We start from the raw sequence: 21,122 nt of genomic DNA, 5'->3' as shown, positions 1-21,122 counted from the left end.
AGAGAAGGTGGACTGAGTGACAGTTGACATGAGGTCAGTATGTGGACACCAGAACACAGATCTACTCCGCCATGTAGTCTTTACCCCTCACGGTCAATGTGGCTGCTGTCTTCTCCTCCCCGCACACGCACGAGTACTCCCCAGCATCAGTTGTGACCAGGCCAGAGATCTGCAGCTCACACACAGCCCCGTCCTGCCTCAGGCAAAGTCTGTCCCCACTGGTGAGGGTCTTCACACCCTTCCTCCACTCCACAGGGGCCTTTCTGCTGAGTTCACACCTCAGTGAGGCTGTGGTTCCTTCCATGGCCTCCTTGGACTTCAGATTTTCAGTGAATCGTGCAGGCAGGGCTAGGAAGGATCACATGGACAGAGGCCATCAAACTTTCTGCAGGTTCTGAGGTCAAGACCCGAACATCAAGGACGGAAAATAAAGCAGGACTCCCAGAGGGTCACAGGAGTGGGAGATCCGTGAGGGTCTGAGTGAGGTCCTGCACCTGCCTGCTCCTGATCAGGTGGCTGGGAGCAGGGCTCCATTCCAGGTCCTCCTTCTTCAAGGGCATCTTGCTCACCCACAACTTCTCTTTGCTGGGAAGCACACCAGGTGCCTAGAGCTGTGAGCTCACATCTGTACCACGCGGTGACCCCTCTCCCTGGACCCTGTGGGAGGCAGCTCCCAGTTGTGAGCCTCCCTGCCTCACAAGTTGGATTCTCACTGCAGGCTCCAGCCACACTGTCAGCAGGTCCCACAAGAACTACAAATGGCTTTGGAGCTGGGTGGCGGCCAGAGTCTGGAAGACTTCTGAGGTATATGCTAGAAAAATCCCAGCTAGCCAGAAAGGGCCTGACAGAGGAAATACAGACACTAACAGTGCTTCTTTCTGGCCAGGACTAGATGGACACAGGGAAACACTCCTGGGGAGTGGAAGAAAGGTGATCCTAGCTATGAAGTGGCACAGAAGTGGCCAGATTGTGCTCCAGTGTTCTGTGGAGGGCAGCAGTGGGAAACAGCAGGACCAGATGGATGTCCAGCTGGGAGACAGCTAAGCCAAGTGTGGCAGGCATGGCCTGCTGTCTCCCTATGGCTCACAGGAAAGTGTGAGAGGCAGAACTGTCCATCAACAAGGAACCAGCCCCGAAGACTTAGAAAACACCTGGATCCACAGTGAAGAGAGTGGGAGATGCCCTGAGAGCGTCAGGCATGGCTAAGCACCTGCTAAGAGGACTCACGGGTGGCTGGTGACCAGGCAGCTCCTCCCCCGGAGCCAAGACTGCCAAGGGTAACAGGAAAGCCCTACGCAGGACACGCGTGCCAGAGGCGTGACACTCGCCAACTGCGAGGCAGAACAGAGGTCCTGAAGATACACACATGGTTGGAGACTGGCGATGGGACCCAGGGTGCTCTACCACCATGCCACATCCCCGGCCCTTTTGAGTTTTTATATGAGACAGAGTCCTGCTAAGTTGCTTAGGGCCTCACTAAGTTGCCGAGACTGGCCTCAAACTTTCCATCCTCCTGCCACAGGTTCCTGAGTCACTCAGATTACAGGCATGGATCACCATGTCTGGCTGAAAACGTTATAGCAGCAGGAATGCTGGCAGTGTGGACTGAAGGGACAGCAGTCAAGTGAGATGAAGGATGCTGCCACAGGATGAGCACAGCCACTAGCCACACACATGGGCTTCCCCTCAAGCAAAAGACGGCCATGAAGGTGGTCAGAGTGGCAGGGGTACCACTGCCACAGGCCTGAAAGTGCATGGCTGTCCCCTGCTCGGTTTCAGAGGACCAGCTAGCTCCACTCAGGCTGGGGGCAGACTTCAACCTTGGTAGGTTTGCAGGACAGAGCACCAAGTCAAAGTAGAGTGCTGTCCAGCCTTGAAATCCAGGGACCTTTGTCCTGCTGTTCCTGTCTGGACTCGTGACCCACATCCTTGTTCCTGCTCCTCTCAGGGTCTGTCCCACACTGGGCCCACCACGCTTTGGAAGCACATGCCTTGCCTAGCTCTAGTCACAGCCAGGGAGGAACTCTGCCCTCGGGTAAGCTGGAACCCAGTCTCAACCTGGGGACATTCAGATGAGACTGGACAAGGTCGGATGCTGGGTGGGGCTAACTCAGTGTATTTTGCATGTGAGAAGGACCTGAACCTGGGGGTCACTGGTGGGTGCCACAGGTTGGAGTCCTAACCTGGCATCTCAGAACATGACTGTTCCAGGAGGAAGAAGGTCATCAGGTGGCCCAAATCCAGGGTGACCAGTACCCATAGAGGAAGAGATGAGGACACAGGGGGAAAGATGGCATCTGCAAGCCCTGGAGTGGCCTCAGGAGGGACCAGCCCTGCTGAGAAGCTGTGATGGATGATGGCCTCCAGAGCTGGGAGAGACATGCCCCTGTCCTTTAAGCCACCCAGTCTGTGGCACCTCCTTAGAGCAGCCAAGGCAGTGGACCAAGGCAGCAGCCCTTCACTACTGCTCCCTAGGTCTCTGCCCTGCACCCCTGGAGTCTACTCTGACTCTGGCCCAGGACATCCCTGGAGCACACCTGGGAGGGACCACCCAGAAGGCTGGCAGGGAATCAGAGGACATCATCAAGAGACACAGGGAAGCCATAGAACACCTGATAAGGGGACAGGAGACAGGAGGCACGGGGAAGCCACAGTGGCCATTACCCTTCATGGTCAGCGTGGCCGAGGTCCTCTCCTGCCCACACATGCACGAGTAATCCCCAGCCTCTGCCACAGTCAAGTCCTGGATCTGCAGCTCACACGTGGCCCCCTCCTGCCTCAGCCTGTACAGGTCCCCATCCCTGAGGGTCTCAGATCCCTTCCTCCACTCCACAGGGGCCACCTTGCTCAGCTTGCACCGGAGAGTGACCATGGACCTTTCTGTGGCCTCTTGGCTTCTCAGGTCTCCTATGAATCTGGCAGGCAAGGCTGAGGAGGGCCAAGCGATCACTGAGAACATGGGGCAGTCTGGAGTACTCCAAAGGCACATGTGATCCACCAAGAACCACACACATAGCCACACGGTGTGGATGGTGAACTAATGTACAGATGTGGAGGGAAGTGGCCAGTGGGGAGGACAGCACAGCACATGAACAAGAGCAGGAAGACCCCAGGCAGAGGACAGGGCCACAGACCATGCAGGAGCAGTACTACAAATGGAGCAGAAAGTGGCAGTGGACGACACGAAAATGCCAAGCCACAACCCAAGCCACAACACATTCTTTACCCCTGATGGTCAGCGTGGCCGAGGTCCTCTCCTGCCCACACATGCAGGAGTACTCCCCAGCATCTTCCAGAGCCAGGCCCCGGATCTGCAGCTCACACATGGCTCCCTCCTGTCGCAGGCTATATCTGTGGCCTTCCCTGAGGGTCTCTGTTCCTTTCCTCCACACCACTGCTGTTTCTTTGCTCAGCTTACACCGCAGAGTGGCCGTGGCCCCTTCCACGGCCTCCTCATTCCTCAGACCCTCTGTGAACCTGGCAGGAAGGGCTGGGGGCCAGAAAGACATGAATGCAATTATGCTCTTTGAGTGCACAGAAGAGACAGGACACAGACAGTACAGAGAGAACGTGAGCCCAGCTGGACATGTCTGGTGCTGGGCTGCTCAGCACTAGCTGTGGGCTGAGGCTTCCCGTGGGCTTGCCCACATGCTTCCCAGCCAGGGTCTGTCCCAACATCCATGGATCTCATGCCTGGCATGAACGGGACTAGCCTGAGGAGGCCACAAAGAACACCAGGGTCTCTGTAGAACACGTGGGGTAAGACACAGCACTCAGCAAGGGAGACAACCTGGAAACAGGAATGGAAGCACCAGACACAGGCGGCCCAGGGGGTTAGACAGCAGACTGGCTGTCCATTCCTGTGGAGGCCAGTGAGACATGGAAGAGGGCCTCAGCATGAGGACAGGCCCACAGAAGGTCACAGGGCCCAGACGGATGGGCAGGAACATGGGTTGGAAGGGCCGTGCCCCTCCACAGTGTCCTCTGTGGCCTGGCCCAGCTCAGATTCTGTACAGCACCAGACTGAAGGTCCTAGCCTGGCCACAACCTCTCTGAAGCTCTCTGTAACAGCTGTTCTCTGATCTTGATAGATGGCTGGGGACATTGACAGCCTGTCTGAAACTCTCCCATAATCACACCCGACTCCATCTTCCAGAGCAAACCAAGAAAAGGAGCACCCTGGCCAGGGAGAGAAGCCCCCACTCTCCTCCTGGAACTGTCACCCTGGAACATACAGCCACAGGGCCCATGCCCATTGTTCACAGTGCCAGCAAGCTCGCCTCCACAGCAGAGTTGACAAGATAACACACAAATGAACAACGGCCCATCCACGGCAGCACATGGATAGCCCCCACAGAGAAGGGAGGACAGCTTGGCTCCTGGGGCCCTCCAGCCACCAGCCCAGGTCCATCCGCCCCAGGGACTTCAGGGCAACAGTGCCTCAGAGCATCCTAGAAAGTGAAGCACTCTCTGGAAGGGCCCAGGAGGGCTGTGCACCTCTGGTCCTTCCTGAGCCACACCCAGTTCTGGAAGCAGCTCTCAGGTGGTCAGCAGGGTCCCACTTCCCAGCCACAGGCAGCGCTCCCTGAGTAGAAGGAGGGAGCATCTTCCCGGTGGCCTCCCTCCAGCATCTTGCAGCAACACGGTGGGCTTTGGTGTGCACATGCTTCTGTCACACCGGGGTCTACCTCTGTGCAGGAACACGTTCCATCCATGCTCCAACATGTCATGGCACTGGGGCCTCTCCACAGAGGTCACCAACATCCGTGCACACAATGGGGCCTCCACTACAGGTGGAGGTGAACAGATGGCCATGACCCGCCCCACAATACACTTTACTGCCCCAGGAGTCCCTCCCTGACTCTTGACATGGGAGCAGAGACAGCAGCATCCTGGGTAAGAGGCCCCTCACAGCTGGGGGAGATCCTTCTCACTACACTGAACAGACACTGGGGCCCTCACCTGCCCATCAGATAGCCCCAATGCAGGCAGCTGCCCTGGCTGCAGGGACGCCTGTCAGAGTACCCTCCACTCGCTCCTCCTCTGTCTCCCGCCCACCCCTTCTCCAGCGTGCACTCCTTGAAGGCCTCCTGCGCCATCTTAATGCTTTGGCCTCACCCACATTCTCCATCCCAGGCTGTGACCCAAGGGGCCGGGAAAAGCCCACTCTCTGCTGCTCTGGGTCTGAGCAGGCCCCACAGTGCAAGTGTGAGAGAAGCCTAAGAGCACACAGCAGTGGAGGATACAGCAGACACAGCACACAGGGAACCTGAGATTGTCTTCAGACACACAGCAGCCAGTGCCTGAGGACACACATGGTCCTTACCCCTGACGGTCAGCGTGGCCGTGGTCCTCTCCTGCCCACACACACATGAGTACTCCCCGCCATCTTCCTCAACCAGGCCCTGGATCTGCAGCTCACACACAGCCCCCTCCTGCCTCAGGCTCAGTCTGATCCCGTCTGTGAGGGACTCTGTCCCCTTCCTCCACTCCACGGGGGCCGCCTTGCTCAGCTCGCAGCGCAGCATGGCCGTGGCCCCTTCCGTGGCCTCCCTACTCCTCAGTCTTCCTACAAAGTGGGCGGGCAGAGCTGGGGAGGGTCAGAAGACACAGGGCCTCAGGTTCACTGTGATGTTGGGAGACAGCCCGTGACCAGACAAAGGACAAGACGAGCCAGCAGGGTAACAGGGGAGACCACAGTGACATCAGGGACACTGGCCATGGCCACTGGAGTCTCCTGGTTCATGACAGCCCAGGAAGCAGGAAGGACCCTGTGGTCCACAAGAGGAGGGTGGCACAGACGGGAGGGAAAGGGACAAGCTGATGGAGAGTGGGGTCCTTGGTACCAAGACACGCCTGCACAGCCACAGTGGTCCTTACCCCTGATGGTCAGAGTGGCCGAGGTCTTCTCCTGCCCCCACACACACAAATACTCCCCAGCATCCTCTTCTGCCAGGCCCTGGATCTGCAGCTCACATACAGCCCCCTCCTGCTTCAGGCTCAGTCTGTCCCCGTCTGTGAGGGGCTCTGTCCCCTTCCTCCACTCCACGGGGGCCGCCTTGCTCAGCTCACAGCGCAGCGTGGCTGTGGCCCCTTCCGTGGCCTCCTTATTTCTCAGTTTTCCTATGAACTTGGCACACAGGGCTGAGGGGACCAAAGACACAGAGAACATCATTTTGTTCTGCAGTGGCAAGCAGCCATCCAGCTATGTGGGCAGGCAGGCAGGCAGAGGTGCTCACCCTTCACAGAGAGTGTTGCTGAGGTCGTCTGGTCCCCGAAGGAGCAGGAATACTTGCCCCTGTCCTGGGGCTGCAGGTCCCGGATGATCAGCTCCAGCACAGCACCCTCCTGGCGCAGGCTGTACTTGCTGCTGGACCTCAGGACATCTTCCCCGTGGCGCCACTCCACGGGCGCAGCCACCGAGGAGAGCACACAGCGCAGCGTGGCGGCACCACCCTCCGGCAGCTCCAAGTCCCTCAGCGCCTCCCGGAACCTAACTGGCCGAGCTGCAGAGAGACATGCTCTGCTCACCTCCCTGAGCAGGAACCCCCAGCCGCGAGGTTCTCAGCCAGGGCGGGGGTAGTCCCAGCCCTGCTGCCGCACTCCTGAAGGGTCTCAGGAGGCAGGCCAGCAGGGCAGGCACACAGCAGACCTGTGGCAGACCAGCATGCCCCAAGAAATGGGTGCTGGAGCCTGACCCAGGACCTCCAGACACAGGGTGGGAGGCAGATAATTACAAGTGGACCCTAATTCCAGACACACATAGAACATGCAGGCGGGCGGCTTCAGAAGGCACCAGCCCTGCAACCTGCAACCTCGAGACCCTAAGCCTCCAGGCTGGGAGGTGAGTTCCTGGTTCCCATCCGCCCAGGCTGGGGCAGCCCAAGCAATCTGAGGCTAGCCAAGGGGCCAGAAAGCCAGGGAGCCAGGAGCCAGGCAGGTCAGCAGCAGGAGGGCAGCCATGCAGTTCAGGCCACCCACCGACATGGATACCCATGCACCCCAGCCCTTGCCTGCCAGGTGGACTGGGAGACACAGGCACTGAGCTCACCTTGGACCCTGACAATGGAGCTGCTCCAGGCCCCGCCAGCCTCACACTTATATCGCCCACCATCCTGCGGGGTGGCACCTGTGATGACCAGCTGGGCACAGCAGCCCTCGTAGCTCAGCTGGCACCGGGCAGATGGCCGCAGCATCTTCCCATCCTTGGTCCAGTGCACGGGGGTGTCAGGAGCAGTGGTCTCACACGTGAGGGTCAAGTCCTCGCCTTCTGTGACTGTGGCATCTGTGAGCTCCCGGGAAAAGATGCTCGGCTTCTCTGGGGGAAGAGAAAGGAGCCAAGGGTCCCTGGGGCTGTGGTGTTACTGCAAGAGAGGCCCCTGCTGCAGATGGTCATCATCTTGTCCATGTCTGCCGCTGCCTCGGGCTGCAGCCACAGACGGGAACGCTGAGGGGACAGGGTGGGCTCTGTGTGGCTCTCGCCCTGGCAGGGAGCAGGCCACCTTGAGACATGCTGACCAGGATTCTGAGCATTACGGAGGGGCGTTCATCCCAAATAGCACCAGTACACACACCTGCCTTCCTAGGATCCCCATGCTGAGGACATCTAGTCTCACGTCACAATGAGTCTGCACCCAAGCTCAGACATGACTCAGCTGTCACCTGAGCTATTGCCCACCCTCCTCAAAGCTGTACCCTGAGCAGCATGAACAGTATGACATCCCCACCCCAAATGGCCCTGGCCTTGAGATACAAAACCTACCAGTGACCCGCAGGGTGGCTGAGGTCCTCTGGTCACCCGCCTCAAAGTAGATAGTACCCGAGTCCTTGAGTGCCAGCTGTCGCAGGGTGAGCACATGGTACCCCCCAGGCTGGACCACGATTTCATTGAGTTCATTGGCATGCAAGGGTGTCTCATCCAGGAACCAGCGCACAGGCCCGTGGTCAGCAGGAGCAACACGGCAGCAGAATGTGACTGAGGAGCCCTCGTGCACTTCCATGTCCTGCAGTTCCTCCGTGATGAGCATCCTCTGCCCTGCAGGGCACAGACAGCCATCAGGGCCTGCTGCCCAGGGAAGTCTGGCTCTCTCCAGACCCAAGGAGGGCTCCCAGCAGCAAGCAAGTGACTGGTTAGCCAGTCAGGGTTGACAACAGGATGCACGTGGGAGCTGAACAGTGCAGAACAGTCTGTCTCAGGGTGACTTCTGAGTCCCAGTCCCATCTCCCAGCTCAGGTCTGCAAGGCTCTCGACACCATTCTGCAATCCCCAGAAGATAGACCCAGAAAGAACTTCTAGCAAACTGGCCCTGGATGCCAGCCCAGGATGCCAGGGCCAGGTGAAGGATGGTCAGGAGGGCTGGGACACACTTGTCCTGATGCTGGTGGTACATCCTGCAACCCCAGGCCACCACAGACCCTTTTAGTTCAATTTACCTGTCTGCAAAGCAAGAAAAATGGTGGCTCTCACACAGTACACCAGATGCAAACAAGCCCTCACAACCACTATGAAAGGCCATGATCCAGGAGGAACGCTCCTTGAGACCCTGGCAAAACCAGAGCTGGAAGTTTCCCCAGGGAAGGCTTCACCTGCCCATCTCAGATGAGCACATTCTCAACACCCCCCAGTCCTTCACCTCACACCCAGCAGCTCAGGAGCAGAAGTCACTCTGTTCTTTCAGACCACAGCACTGAAGACCAGACCTCTGACAGAACACCTGCGCAGCAGTGGCTTCTACCTACGCAGAAGCCAGCACCTGCATGGGGTCTCCAAGGCCACCAACTCTGGACCTGACTATCTCCCTTCTGTGCCCTAAAGCCTTCCCCTGGCCTTAGCTTCCCTGGCACACACTTAGTTTACCATAGCCCTGCAACACTCCACTCTTCCGAGTGACATCATTATTCTTTGGAGAATCTCCCTCCACCTGTTTAGACATCTACTGTCACAGGCACACTAACAGCTCCACCCTGGGAACACCTGGGCTCCTTGCTGTCAGCATCTGGGTCAGGTTGCCCCTCTGGTGGGTGGGGAGAGGGAAAAAGGTGTGCAGGCCCAGAGCAGAGTGCGCCTGAGCCCAGAAGGAATGTGCAGCAGGCAAGGATAGCTCCAGGGGAAGAAGCTATCGACTCACCCACAGAAAGGCACAGGGAGCACTCCAGAGGCCCCCAGCTCATCCTCTCTACCTCAGAGATGGAGAGGCTGGGCAGGCCAAGCACAGCCTCTAGGGTCAGTTTCAATAAGGCCCACCTGAGACCCCGAGGTGCTGAAAGCCAGGGCACACGTGAGCACTGTGGCTGCACCAGCCACTCACCTTGCACCAGGAGCCGGGCCTGGGACTGGGCCTGCCCAATGTCACAGGTGTAGGTGTCACTGTCCATCTTCTCCAGGGAGCGGATGGTGAGCCGCAGGGCCAAGTCCTCCTGGCTCAACATGTACTTCCCGGAGGCCCGCAGCTCCTTGAGGCCCTTGCGCCACGTCACGGTGGATGCCGGGAGCTCCGTCTTGCACTCGAACACAGCCGTGCCCTTCTCCTCCACCTGCAGGTCAACCAGCTCCTCTGTAAATCTGTTGGCCTTTTCTGGGAGAGAAGACAGAAGAGGTGAGTGTAAAGCTTGCATACATCCCAGGCCAGCCTTGTTCCTCCTGCCGGCCATGGAAGCAGAGCCCTGAGAGAGACCTCCCCTGCTCTGAGGCAGGGGTCCTGGGCATGCCAAGGGAGAGCTGCTGTGGGGCCGTGTGGGCACTCACCGTCCACACGGAGTCTGGCTGTGCTCTTGGAAGCGTCTGTCTCACATGTGTATGTGCCAGAGTCCTTGAGAGAGGCTCCATGGACGACCAGCACAGCCCGCGTGCCTTCGCGGAGCAGCTTGTACTTCTGACTCTCGCGGATGGCCTTCCCATCCTTCAGCCAGTGCACAGGGGTGCCTGCCCTCGACAGTTCACAAGTGAACACCACGTCCTCCCCCAACGTGGCCTGCTGGTCTTCTAGGGGCTTCGTGATGTCTACTGGCCTCTCTGAAGGGAACAAAAGTGTCTACCCAGGAAGCACAGACATGCTCAGCCAGGGGCAGGGGCAGGGGTGGGCACTGGGAGCGTCCATTTCAAGACCAACACCACAGAGCCTGGACCCCAGCCCCCAGGAGCCTCCAACACTGACTTGCCAGGAGCCCTGGCCACCAGGGGAAAGCACCCAGCACAGCAGTGCTCAGGCCACTCCTGAGACCCAACACTGAGCCTGCAGTGTGTACCAGGCACATACACCAAGAGCACAGGTCCAGACCACTGGGAACCTCCCAGCCAAGCATAGACCCTGTGGCCCCCGCTCAAGAGTCGCGGGATGGTAGGGTGAGCCATGTGCATTAGGAACCCCAGCCAGGAGAGCAGTCAGATTAAGACCCAAACCCTGGGCCTGGCCCAGGGACACTATCTCAGAGTGACCCCCTCAGAGGGCCAGAATCTCTCCCAGGTCCAGCAGGTGCCTCTATGCCCCCACATCCTTTAAAGGAAAGCTCACTGATGGCTAGGGTCAGTCCCTCAACCACTCCTGACCACCTGGAGAGGGTCTCAGGCTCAGCAGCCTGGGGGCCTCTGGTGACAAGTCCCCAGCTGGGTTCATCACACTCACCTTTTACGACAAGTGAGGCCTTAGAGGTGAGACCCCGCACAGAGAAGACCACTTCCCCAGCATCGCTGAGCGCAGCTTCTTGGATGGTCAGGGTGTATTTGCGGCCCTGGTTTGCTGCCCGGAAGTGGCCAGAGCTGCCCACTGTCTTCCCACCAACAGTCCACATGGCCAGGTCACCTGTACTCTCGTGGGACAGGACGCACTCGAAGCTGCAGCTGTCCCCCTCCAGCACCTCCACCGTCTTCAGCCTCTTGGTGATGCCCACGTGCAGGTCTGCAAGCCACAGAGACTCCTCAGGCCAGAGCCAGACACCGGCAGCACTGCCCATGCAAGACCTCAGGCAGGGCTGGCCCCAGCAGATGGGCTGGCCCCCTGCCCCCAGGCCCAGAACCTACACAGGGCACGATCACCGAATCATGATGCACCCTTGGCCTGGGGCTGGCCATGTCCTGGTGCCTGTGTAGCCAGTGGCTATGAGCTCCAAAGAAGGGGAAGCAAGGACCACCCACATTTCCCACCACTCACAAACCCCAAGGGAAAAAGGACAGGAGCCCCAGGAGAAGAGCCTTCAGACAGCATGAGCCCCACTCTGTGACAAACACTCCACCTCCCTCTCCTTTCCTGTCTCATCAGAAACCACCAAGGCCAACCTGGGCCAGCAGCCACAAGGTCAGTAACTAGTGGGCCTGCCAACCATATACCCTGGAAACAGAATATGTTAGGGACTTAGCTCAGGATGACCAGACGCTGAACCTGGATAGGGGGTGCTGGCCCTGCAGTTGGAACCCAACCCTGGCTGAAAAGGATGCACTCAAAAGACCCAAAAGTTCAGGGTCCAGGGTTGGGTCTGGCTCCTTAAGAAGGGAAGTGCATGTCATCTGTGTGCAGCTGCCCTCACTGCATGACCAGGCTTTGCCCTTGGCCAGGGAGCCCTTCCTAGGCAGGCCCTGCCCGGACCCTGAATTCTTGGTTTCTGTCAGAAATCTGCTCCTGCAGCACAAAGCAATGTCTCTGCCTACCTCAGCCCCCAGGCATATCCAGAGAGTCTCCCATCCCCCTGCTTGTCCACTCTGGGACCTCACAGGACCTCTGCAAGCACCAGCCACTGTGGGAGCTCCTGACTTCTCCTGGCTCTGCAAAGCAGCCCCCGGGGTCTTGGAGAGCAGCATGGGCCTCTTGGGATGCAGGAAGACCACCATGTGCCGACCCTTCCCACACCCCACCTCGGCCAGCCCTTGGCCACGCACCATGCACGCTGACCCGGGCCCGGGTCTCCTCACTGCCCACATGGCAGGTGTACAGGCCAGCATCCTCGTGGCTCAGGTCATGCACCACGAGGCCCCGTGTGCCCGCCGTGTGCAGGAAGTCGTACTTGTTGCTGGGACCAAGCTCCACGCCATCTTTGCGCCAAACCACACGGGCCTCAGGGTCTGACACTTCGCACTGCAGGGCCAGTGTGCCACACTCCTCCACAGACACATCGTCCAGTGCTTTCAGGAACACCACTGGCTTGGCTGCAGGGAAGATGGGGCTGGTGAGGGAAGCCTGATACCTGTCCGTGAATGGAGGGGACCCATAGACCCCACAAGCACAGCTCACCTCGGACAACCAGGCAGGCAGTAGTGGACACCTTGGGAGAGCTGGCGCGCACGGTGCCTGCATCAGCCCGCCGGACGCTCTTCAGCACCAGTGTGTGGCGGTGGCCCTCATGGCTGATCTCGTGGAAGCTGTCGTTGTACAGGGGTGTGCCGTTGAGCGACCACTCCACCTCCTCATCCTCGCGGGACAGCTCGCACGAGAAGCACACCCGCTCCTCCTCGGTGGCCTCAGCATCCTGCAGCGGCTGCGTCACTGCCACGTCCCGAGCTAGAAGGCACACACCGGGCCTTAGTGCTGCCCACGGCCACAGCCCACCCCAAGCCCTCCCATGGCCTGCCCACCTCATGTCCTACCTTCCACAGTGACCTCAGCACTGCTCTGAGCATTGCCTGCCTGGCACCGGTAGGTGCCAGCATCAGCAGGGGTGAGCCGGAGAATGCGCAGCTCTGCCATCTGGCCCTCCAGCGTCATCTTGTATTTGTCCGACGGGGCCAGCGGTGTGTCCTCCTTATACCACTGCACGGCCTTAGGGGCTGGCCTGAAGTCACAGGACAGGACTACCAACTGCAGCTCACGCCCGGCCTTGGGCTCCAGTGGCCGGGTTAGCACCACCGGGATGTCTACAGCGGGAATAAGGCAGGGCTGTGGGGCCACAGGACTGGGTGCCCTGGGTCTGAGCTATATTCTTCTATAGTCTTCTACCCACACCACTGAGTCCACGTTCTGCCCTGCACACCATGACCTGCCCCTCCTCTCCTGCCCCACTCTGCTCCACATGCCCCTCCCTGTCCCCAAGATACCCCTCACCCCACACACCTACCCATGTATGCCCTGGCCCCACACATCCTGCCCTGCCCTGCCCCAGCACTTGCACCCTGCTCTGCAGGCCTCTGACCACTGGTTCCCAACCCTGCACCAGCTCCAGCCAAAATCTCCCATGCCCTGATCCTTCCCCCAACAAACCACTGAGCTGTGTCCACCCACCACCCTGGGCCCAGGTACCACAAGCACCATGGTGTGCCCAGCCCTTACATACATCCTGCCCACCTTGTCCTGTGTATCCCCACACATCCCCACCTTGCGAGCCCAGGCCATAACTACCCACCATCTGAGCCAGGCCCACTGGAGGCCCTGAGCCATGCCCACCTCAGCTTACCTGAGACAACCAGGCGGGCAGAGGAGCGGGACTTGCCAATGGTGAAGTGCACAGGCCCAGTCATAGTGGAGCAGGTCCTCCGCAGGGTCAGCCGGTGCACCGTTCCCTCCTGCTCCAGGCCCACATTCGCCCCTGCCTGCAGCACAGTCTTGCCCAGAAGCCACTTGGGTGGCCTCACGGAGGGAATGGAAGTCTCACACTCGAACCAGGCAGGAGCAGGCTCCATCACGGTCACATCCTGAAGGCCCCGTATGATGGTGATGGACTGCTCTGTGGGAGAGGAGGTAGTCACGGTGGACCTGGAGGCTGGACCTGTCCACCCCCGCAGGCTCTGAGGTCCTTCCCCACAGTGCGCTGACACCCCGAGTCTTCACACCCTCCAGGTTGCTTCTCCCTCTGCACCTACATCTTCCTGTGTCCACATCCAGCTGCCTGGATGTCCCCAGTTGGGCCACCTCCAGGACTTCCAGGACAGATCTTGGGAACCACAGCCACCCCCAAGAACCTGAGAGCTGTCGCTGGCCTGGAACACACCTTCTACAAAGAACTGGGCACTGGTCTTGACATCACCAGCATCGCATGTGTAAGAATCCTCGTCCTCTGGCTGCACGTCGTTGATGACCAGCTTGCGGTAGAGGCCATCGCTGACCATCTCATACTTGGGTCCAGGCTGCAGCTCCTTGCCACCCTTAAACCACTGCACCTGTGCACTGGCCCTGGACACCTGGCACTCGAGCACTCCGCGGTGCTTCTCCATGGCAATCTTGTCCCTCAGCGGGCGGAGGAGGGTCACTGGCAACTCTGCGGTGTGTGGCCAGTGGGTTCAGGGCCCAACCATGAGCAGTTTGGCAACAGGCTCCCCCAGCAGGGCTGCTGAAGGACTGGATGCTTCCCCCAACAGCCTGTGCACTTACACCTGAGGCAGCAGGGGCCAGACTGTCCCCATCCAAGCTGGTCTAGGACCAGCTGTGTGCCACAGACCACTGGCACCATGGTCGTGCCCCCCACCACACCTCACACATCACAGCTGATGTGTACCCTGAATGTGCATGTCCAGCTCCACACACCACAGTCCCAGTGCCCAAGCCCCATCCACATGCCCCCATCCTGCACTCACCCCCACCCACAACCTCAGACCCTCCCACCTCTCCTGCCCTGGCAGGCCACATCGCCACCTGCTGGAGTGCACACCCTCCTCTCCAGTGATGGCTGCAACCCAAGGAGGGAGAGTTCACTGAGACCCTGAGTCCTCACACCCCCCAGGTTGCTCCTCCCTCTTCGACCACATCTTCCTGTGAAAGATGTGACACTCCCGTTCCTCCTCCTGACCACTGCTGTCCCAGTCCCAGCAAGTGGTCTGGTCTGGGATGGCGGGGCTATCACATACCCCATACACCCCCACACCCCAGTCCCCCCCTCTCCACACTCCACTCACCTTTCACTCGGAGGTGGGCTCGCGATTCTGCATTTTCTGCAACAAATTTGATCTCCCCTGCATCTTCTGCCAGGACCCTCCGGTAGATGAGAGTGTATGTCCTTCCTAGGGACAAAAGCCCCCAGCCCTGGAATGAAGGGAGCAGCCTGGGGGCGGGTCCACCCCACCTGCAGCCAGCCTGCCCCACACGCACCTTCCTGGCGAATACGCACAGTGTCACTGGGCCGCAGCTTAATCCCCTCTCGGAACCACTGGCCAGGCACCTCGTCATGGGAGACTTCACAGGCAAAACTGGCACCTTCCTTCTCCGTCACCTCCACGTCCTCCAGGGGCCGCACAATCTGGACACTTCGGCCTGAGGAGAGAGCAAGACCCAGCCATGCCTGCAGGTACAGTGGCCATCCTGGTGCTCCCACCCAGGGCTCCAGTTTGCTGAGAGCTAAGGGCACAGGCAGCCAAGCACCTGGCTGCAGGCTGCAGGTGCGCAAGGAGGCACTCACAACCCTAGGCCCTGCCCTTTCCACCTGTCCAAGCCTCACCTTGCACCTTCAGAGAAGCAGAGCTCTGAGCTTCACCAGTGTCACACACATAGATGCCCTGGTCCCCCTTCTCACACCGGTAGATGATGAGGCTTCTGCAGGTACCCTGGGCCACTATGCCCATGGTCTTGCCTGACCGTAGCTCCACACCATCCTGTGGAACCAAGAGGCCTGGTCAGGCACTGGTGGAGGGCAGCTGCCACTGGTGAGAGGCAGGGAGGGCATAAAGGAGTGAGAGAGAAGCACCTTCAGCCAGCGCACATCAACATTGGGACGGGACAGCTCACACTCCAGGGTCACCTTCTCTTTCTGGGTAGCCACCATGTCCTGCAGTGGGCGGCTGAAGCTCACAGGCAGCTCTGGGAAGACAGGAGGAAGGTGATCAATGGTCTACAAGGTGCTTCCCAGGCGGGTGATAGGGAGTTCTGGCTGTCTCAAGTCACACATCCTGGTCCTCAATGTCCCCATTGCCTCCCAGGCCACCTTGGGGAAGGAGGCAGGCCTCTCTGGAGTAGGTCCTGCTACCTCCACCCACTCACCAGTGACCACCAGCCGGGCAGACGTGTGCACGCCCTCTGCCTTGAAGGCCACTAGACCACTGTCCTGTGGTTGCAGCTCCGAGAGTGTGAGAATGTGCGAGGCCCCGTGCACAGCCACATGGCACCTAGGCCCTGGCTGCAGCCTCAGTCCGTCGCGTGTCCAGGTACCCTCCACTTCGGCATGCGACAGCTCCACCTCCATAGTAGCTGTGCCCTGTTCTCTCGCCTCCACTGCCTGCAAGCCCCGAACCAACCGGACCTGGCGCACTGTGGAGATGCAGGAGAGGCGCCAGTGGTCCGCTGTACCCAGAGCCCTGCCCTTCCACCAGCCAGCATTGGGACCCCAGGGTAGGCACAGCCAGCTTCCCTAGGAGGTGCAAGAGGTGAGCAGAGGCTAGCGGCCAGCGCCCCGCCCCTCCCGATGCCCCAGGCCCCAGCCAGCACAGCACCACTCACTTTCCACAGTGAGCTTGGCCTGGGTCTTGTCGTCTGGTGTCTCGCAGCCAAAGAAGCCACGGTCGGTGAAGCCCACGCTGCGCAGCACCAGGCGATGGCGTGTGCCCTCCGCCTGGATCTCCACATTCTCCCTCGGCACCAAGACTGCGGCGTTCCGGGTCCACTTCACCTCGGGCCACGGACGCGTCAGCTCCACCTCCAGCATCACAGAGGTCCGCTCCTCCACAGTCTGCGGCTCCAGCTTCTTCTTGAACAGCACAGGCGCCTCTGGGATGGTGCAAGAGCCAAGGTCATCCTAGACACCCAGGGCCAGCCCGCCCATAACCCAGATGGCCGCATTGCCCCCACCAGGTCCCTACTGTTGCCCAGCCTCCCAGCTTGGAACAACCGTGCCATGCCCTAGTGCCTGGAACTACCAAGTGTGGCCCAAGGCCAGCAGTATCTGGTCTCCAGCAAATGGGTGGTGCCCATCAGAGCCACTAGAATCCCTGCACTTTACTACAACCAAGAACATGTGCTTGTGTAAAGGAATGAAAAGCAGACTCCAGAGGGCTTCCCCACCCCAGGCTGCTCTGTGAGTGCCCCAGTGCATTTGTCTCCATCACTCCCTCACTTAGGAACCTGCCATGGCTCCCACTTTATTTCGGATGAAGTTCTGGCTCTCAAAGCTTTCCCCGTCTCCTGCCTCTACCAGCTGCCAGCCTCACTCCCTTCACCTTCCCATCACCAGATCAGCTGGGCCCCGACTCCTCCAGGAAGTCTCCCTTGAGTGCCTCAACCTCGGTTGGCCCTTCCCCACCAGATGTATCTGCAGGATGGTATCTTTCCTTCTAGGGAGAAGGCGCCCAGCTCCTCATGGTACCCAAGTCACCTCCATCTCCTGGTGGACAGGTTCTGTGTCCCCTGAGGTCAGCCAGACTAGCTGGCTGCAGGAACAATACAGCTCCTTGGAACCAGCCTGCAGGGGAGTCTGTGGCAGGGAGCTGCTTGCCCCACAGGTCCCTTTCCCAAGCTCACCTCTGACCCGGAGGGCAGCTGAAGAGGCGGCGCCCTCAGACTCCACTGTGACCTGGCCCGCATCCTCCATTGCCACACTAGAGATGGTCAGGCTGCGGCTGGCACCACTCTGCGATATGAGGAACTTCTCACTGGGCTGCAGCTGGATGCCGTCCCGGTGCCACGTGACCACTGCATCGCTGGGGGACACCACACACTGGAAGGTGGCCTCGCAGCCCTCCTCTGCAACCACTGCGCTCAGCCCAGATGTGAACTTGACCACGCGGGGCACTGCAGGGGAAGGTCTGCTTAAGGAGGTAGGAGTGTCTCTGTGAAGATCTCCACCCCTTGCACACCTTCTGAGGGAAGTTGCTGGAAGGTGGCCCACTGCCCCATCCCCTTACCATCCCCATCTTACACCCCCCACCCCACCTAGCATACCACGGACACTGAGCTGGGCGCTGGTGCGGTCATCACGGCTCTCACACACATACTCTCCTGCGTCTTCCTCACGCAGGCCCGACACCGTGAGCAAGCGGAGGGTGCCCTCGGCGGCCATCTGGAAGCGCTTGCCCGCCCGCAGCTGCGTGCTCCCACAGTACCACACCACCTCTGCCTGTGGTGGGCTCAGCTCACAGGCCAGGGTCACTGTGCCACCTAGATGCCCTGTGATGGACTCCAGAGGCCTAGAGAACTTGGCAACCACCTCTGCAAGTACAAGGGGATGTCTGTCAGCTACCTTGTGTACCCCAAGCTCCACGGGGCTCTGCTATGGGTGGCTGCACCGGGTGGGTGCAGCAGGCCCAGTGGTCCTGGAGGAGCTCACCTTCCACCTGCACTGGGAAGTCCTGACTCTCCATGCCTACCCGGCAACTGTAGACTGCACTGTCAAGCACCTGGGCTCCTCTGACTGTCAGGGTGTGCCTGTCCCCCAGGCTGGTGGCCTGGTGCCGCTTGCTGCGCCGAATCTCCACACCATCCTTGAGCCAAGTCACTGCCGCCACAGAGGGTGTGGCCAGCGTGGCTGTCAGGACGATGTCCTCATGTTCCTTGATCACCAGAGGCTCCCTGCGGCCAGATCTCTCCAGGGATTGGGACTCAGGTGCTGGCTCTGGGGGAGGTCAGTTGACATGAATGTGTAGGACTCTCTACACTAGCCCTAACCACTGCCTCTGTGAGGCCAGCACCTAAGGGCCACCATTTAGGGTCCTCAGGGTCATACAGGATGGCCAGAAGAAGTTGCTACCAGGCTGGGGGCCACCAGCTCTTTATCCAAGGTCCTGCCCTTCAGAGAGAAATCCACCCACAAACAGATACCACAGGGAGAAAGGGCAGTTAGCAGTCCAGATCAGGCCTTCCCCAACTGCGGGGAGGGTGGCATCCTCAAAGGCAGCCCAAGGAAACTGTGTGGGTGTCAAACCCCAAGAGCAGAGACTGACTTTGGGCACTAGAGAGAGCACCAGAGCGGAGAGGGCCAGGGAGGCCAAGAAGGCCCTCCCATCCTGCCCTTGGAGCACTCGGATAGAGCATTGGTTGCAGAGTCAGTGGCTGGTGGGCGAGTGGTCAGGAGCACAGTCAAGGACAGAGACTGCTACAGTGAGAAGTCTGGTGTGGGATGCTCTGCATCAACACTGCTGGAATTCTTTGGGAGGGTGTCAGCCTGGAGGGACACTCCTGCCAGCCTTTCTGACAGAGGTACTGTGTGTTCAATAGATGCCAAGCCCACAGAGTGAGGAGAGGACCACATGGGTAGGTGGGGCTATGGAGGAAAGGGAAGGGGGCTGCGAATGAGACTGAGGTGCAGCGGGCAGGGTGCCATCCCACAGTGCCCACCTCAGAAGAGCTGGACTGTCAGGACCCCCAGGATCAAGACAAGAGCCAAGATGTGCAGAGGACATTGGGGCCAAGACTTCTGACAGCCAGGCTGGAATCCCAGCATGCAGGGGGCCTTAGCCTAGACGGAGACCCCAGCTGGGGAGGAGCTCTTTCCACCAACTCTGGGCCCTAACAGCTTCCTGCACCTCCTGTGCCACAGCCTCAATCACAGGAATTATGATAGGGTTATGGTGGACAGGTACAGGAACCTGGGCAGGAGACCCAGAAATGTGCGGAAATGACTAGGTGCTCTGACCCAAGGACTTCCCAGCACCTGGAAGCTCCAGGAAGGGGTCCCTCAAGGGCCCCAACATGCACAAGGCCAGAGAGCCCTGCAGGTAAATATTGATTGCCCCAATTGGTCAGGCAAGCATCCGTCCTGACCAGCCCTGGCAGGATGTCACTCACCTGTGACGTCCAGGCGGAAGGAGACCCTCTGGCCCCCGGCCTCGCAGCTGTACTCCCCAGAGTCCGCCTTGCCCGCCTGCTGCACAACCAGCTGTCGCCTGCAGCCAGAGGCCTCCACGTGCACCTGGGAGCTCTGGCTCAGCTTCTTCCCATCCTTGTACCATGTTACCTCAGTCTGGGCCTGGGCCACCTCGCAGCTCAGAGTGGCGCTAGCCCCCGCCTCAGTCTTCACCTCGCTGCGTGCCAGCTGCTCTTTGGCAAACACCACCTTGGGCTCTGGGTACAGAAGGGAGAGACACAGGTCAGGGACTCTGTCCAGGGCAGGAAGCCACCTAGAGAAAGACATCTGGCTGGACAACTAAGGACAGACCCTCTGCAGGCCACACTAGCTCATGCCCTGGAGAAGCCCTATCACCCTCAGCACAAGGGACCACAGTGTGTGACACAGCCCACTCCCCTGCTGCATGGGGCTGTTCCAGGTGGGGACTCTCTGACAGGTTCCTGCATAGGCTCCTCCCTGGGGACACGGCACCCCCCTGTCAATGACCAGGAAGAGTCTCCCCAGGACCATGCAGGGCATGAGCTCTGAGCAAGGCCCTGGCAGAGCTCAGCTCCTCCTGATCTGAGCATGTTGGCAGCTCCTCTGAAGCCTGAGCCACTCCTGTTAGCCACCAGTGTGTACTCATCCTGGGTGTCAGTCCACAGTTTCCACTCCATGACTAGTAGCACTGTCCTCTTCCCTTCACTTTCAGCTTCTTTGTATAATGAATGCCTGAGATCTGACCACTGAGATGATGTGAACGTCTTCCCATTTTTCCACAGTGCCTAGAGTCTTCTGATGAGTCAGTGCATTTAGTTCTAATGTGATCAAATATGTTGACCTTGCTCTTGTGTTGAGTGCATTTGGGTTCTATGCAGGAAAGCTTTCCTTCCTCAAAGTACACACCATCATCTCAGATGTTTATGGTTTGACTTTTGCACTGAATTCTCCAACCCATCTTGAACTTACGCTATAAGCTGTGAATTACTGGTCTAATTCTTTCAAGTGGTTAAATGTTCAAAGCTCCATTTGTCAAAGTAAGGCAGGAGACACATAGGCAAATAGAAATCTGGATCTCATAGAATGGGTTCCCACCACCCCAGATTCAAACCCTAGGCTACAGCTGATGGCTTGGGTTCTATTTTGTTTTGGCTCCTAACTGGAAGACTCTACTCGCGCTTGGAGCCCACATTTCCTGCTGTTCCCCAGGTTTCTTGATGACCTCAACATTGGTCAATGCCAAGGAGCTGCTTTGAACCTAGGCAATTCTTCTGTTTTAAAGAATGAGAACAAGACACATTCAAGTTACACCATCCCACTGTTGGAATAAGAAGTTAAAATTGCACACTCTGAATTGAGTCATAGGAAGACAACAGTCAAGTGAACTCTCCAGTCAAAGATTAATTCCTCATCAAAGCAGTATAAAGACTCCTGGACAGAAGACTCCTGGACAGAGG

At 59.0% G+C, this 21,122-nt stretch overlaps 1 protein-coding gene across 1 annotated transcript in view; it reads right to left on the bottom strand.

The window, feature by feature from the left end:
• The window catches only part of LOC101956651 (obscurin-like), a 107,390-nt gene that overhangs the window by 58,548 nt on the left and 27,720 nt on the right, over positions 1–21,122 (bottom strand). Inside the window, exons 12-35 of the mRNA XM_078023254.1 lie at positions 19,626–19,901; positions 18,169–18,447; positions 17,784–18,050; positions 17,364–17,633; positions 16,347–16,613; positions 15,891–16,157; positions 15,598–15,710; positions 15,352–15,505; positions 15,006–15,167; positions 14,813–14,917; positions 13,912–14,178; positions 13,378–13,647; positions 12,575–12,841; positions 12,222–12,488; positions 11,870–12,136; positions 10,623–10,895; positions 9,746–10,012; positions 9,309–9,575; positions 7,763–8,035; positions 7,052–7,318; positions 6,240–6,506; positions 5,881–6,144; positions 3,227–3,490; positions 85–348 (exon numbers count right to left, since the gene is read on the bottom strand). Of these exons, the coding sequence (XP_077879380.1) occupies positions 85–348; positions 3,227–3,490; positions 5,881–6,144; positions 6,240–6,506; positions 7,052–7,318; positions 7,763–8,035; positions 9,309–9,575; positions 9,746–10,012; positions 10,623–10,895; positions 11,870–12,136; positions 12,222–12,488; positions 12,575–12,841; positions 13,378–13,647; positions 13,912–14,178; positions 14,813–14,917; positions 15,006–15,167; positions 15,352–15,505; positions 15,598–15,710; positions 15,891–16,157; positions 16,347–16,613; positions 17,364–17,633; positions 17,784–18,050; positions 18,169–18,447; positions 19,626–19,901 (5,904 nt within the window). The remainder of the gene's footprint in view (positions 1–84; positions 349–3,226; positions 3,491–5,880; positions 6,145–6,239; positions 6,507–7,051; positions 7,319–7,762; positions 8,036–9,308; positions 9,576–9,745; positions 10,013–10,622; positions 10,896–11,869; positions 12,137–12,221; positions 12,489–12,574; positions 12,842–13,377; positions 13,648–13,911; positions 14,179–14,812; positions 14,918–15,005; positions 15,168–15,351; positions 15,506–15,597; positions 15,711–15,890; positions 16,158–16,346; positions 16,614–17,363; positions 17,634–17,783; positions 18,051–18,168; positions 18,448–19,625; positions 19,902–21,122) is intronic.

This window comes from Ictidomys tridecemlineatus, chromosome 1, assembly GCF_052094955.1.
Source record: "Ictidomys tridecemlineatus isolate mIctTri1 chromosome 1, mIctTri1.hap1, whole genome shotgun sequence".
Lineage (NCBI taxonomy): Eukaryota > Metazoa > Chordata > Mammalia > Rodentia > Sciuridae > Ictidomys > Ictidomys tridecemlineatus.
The sequence above is the reverse complement of the archived record's forward strand: the minus strand, read 5'-3'. Positions and strand labels throughout refer to the sequence as shown.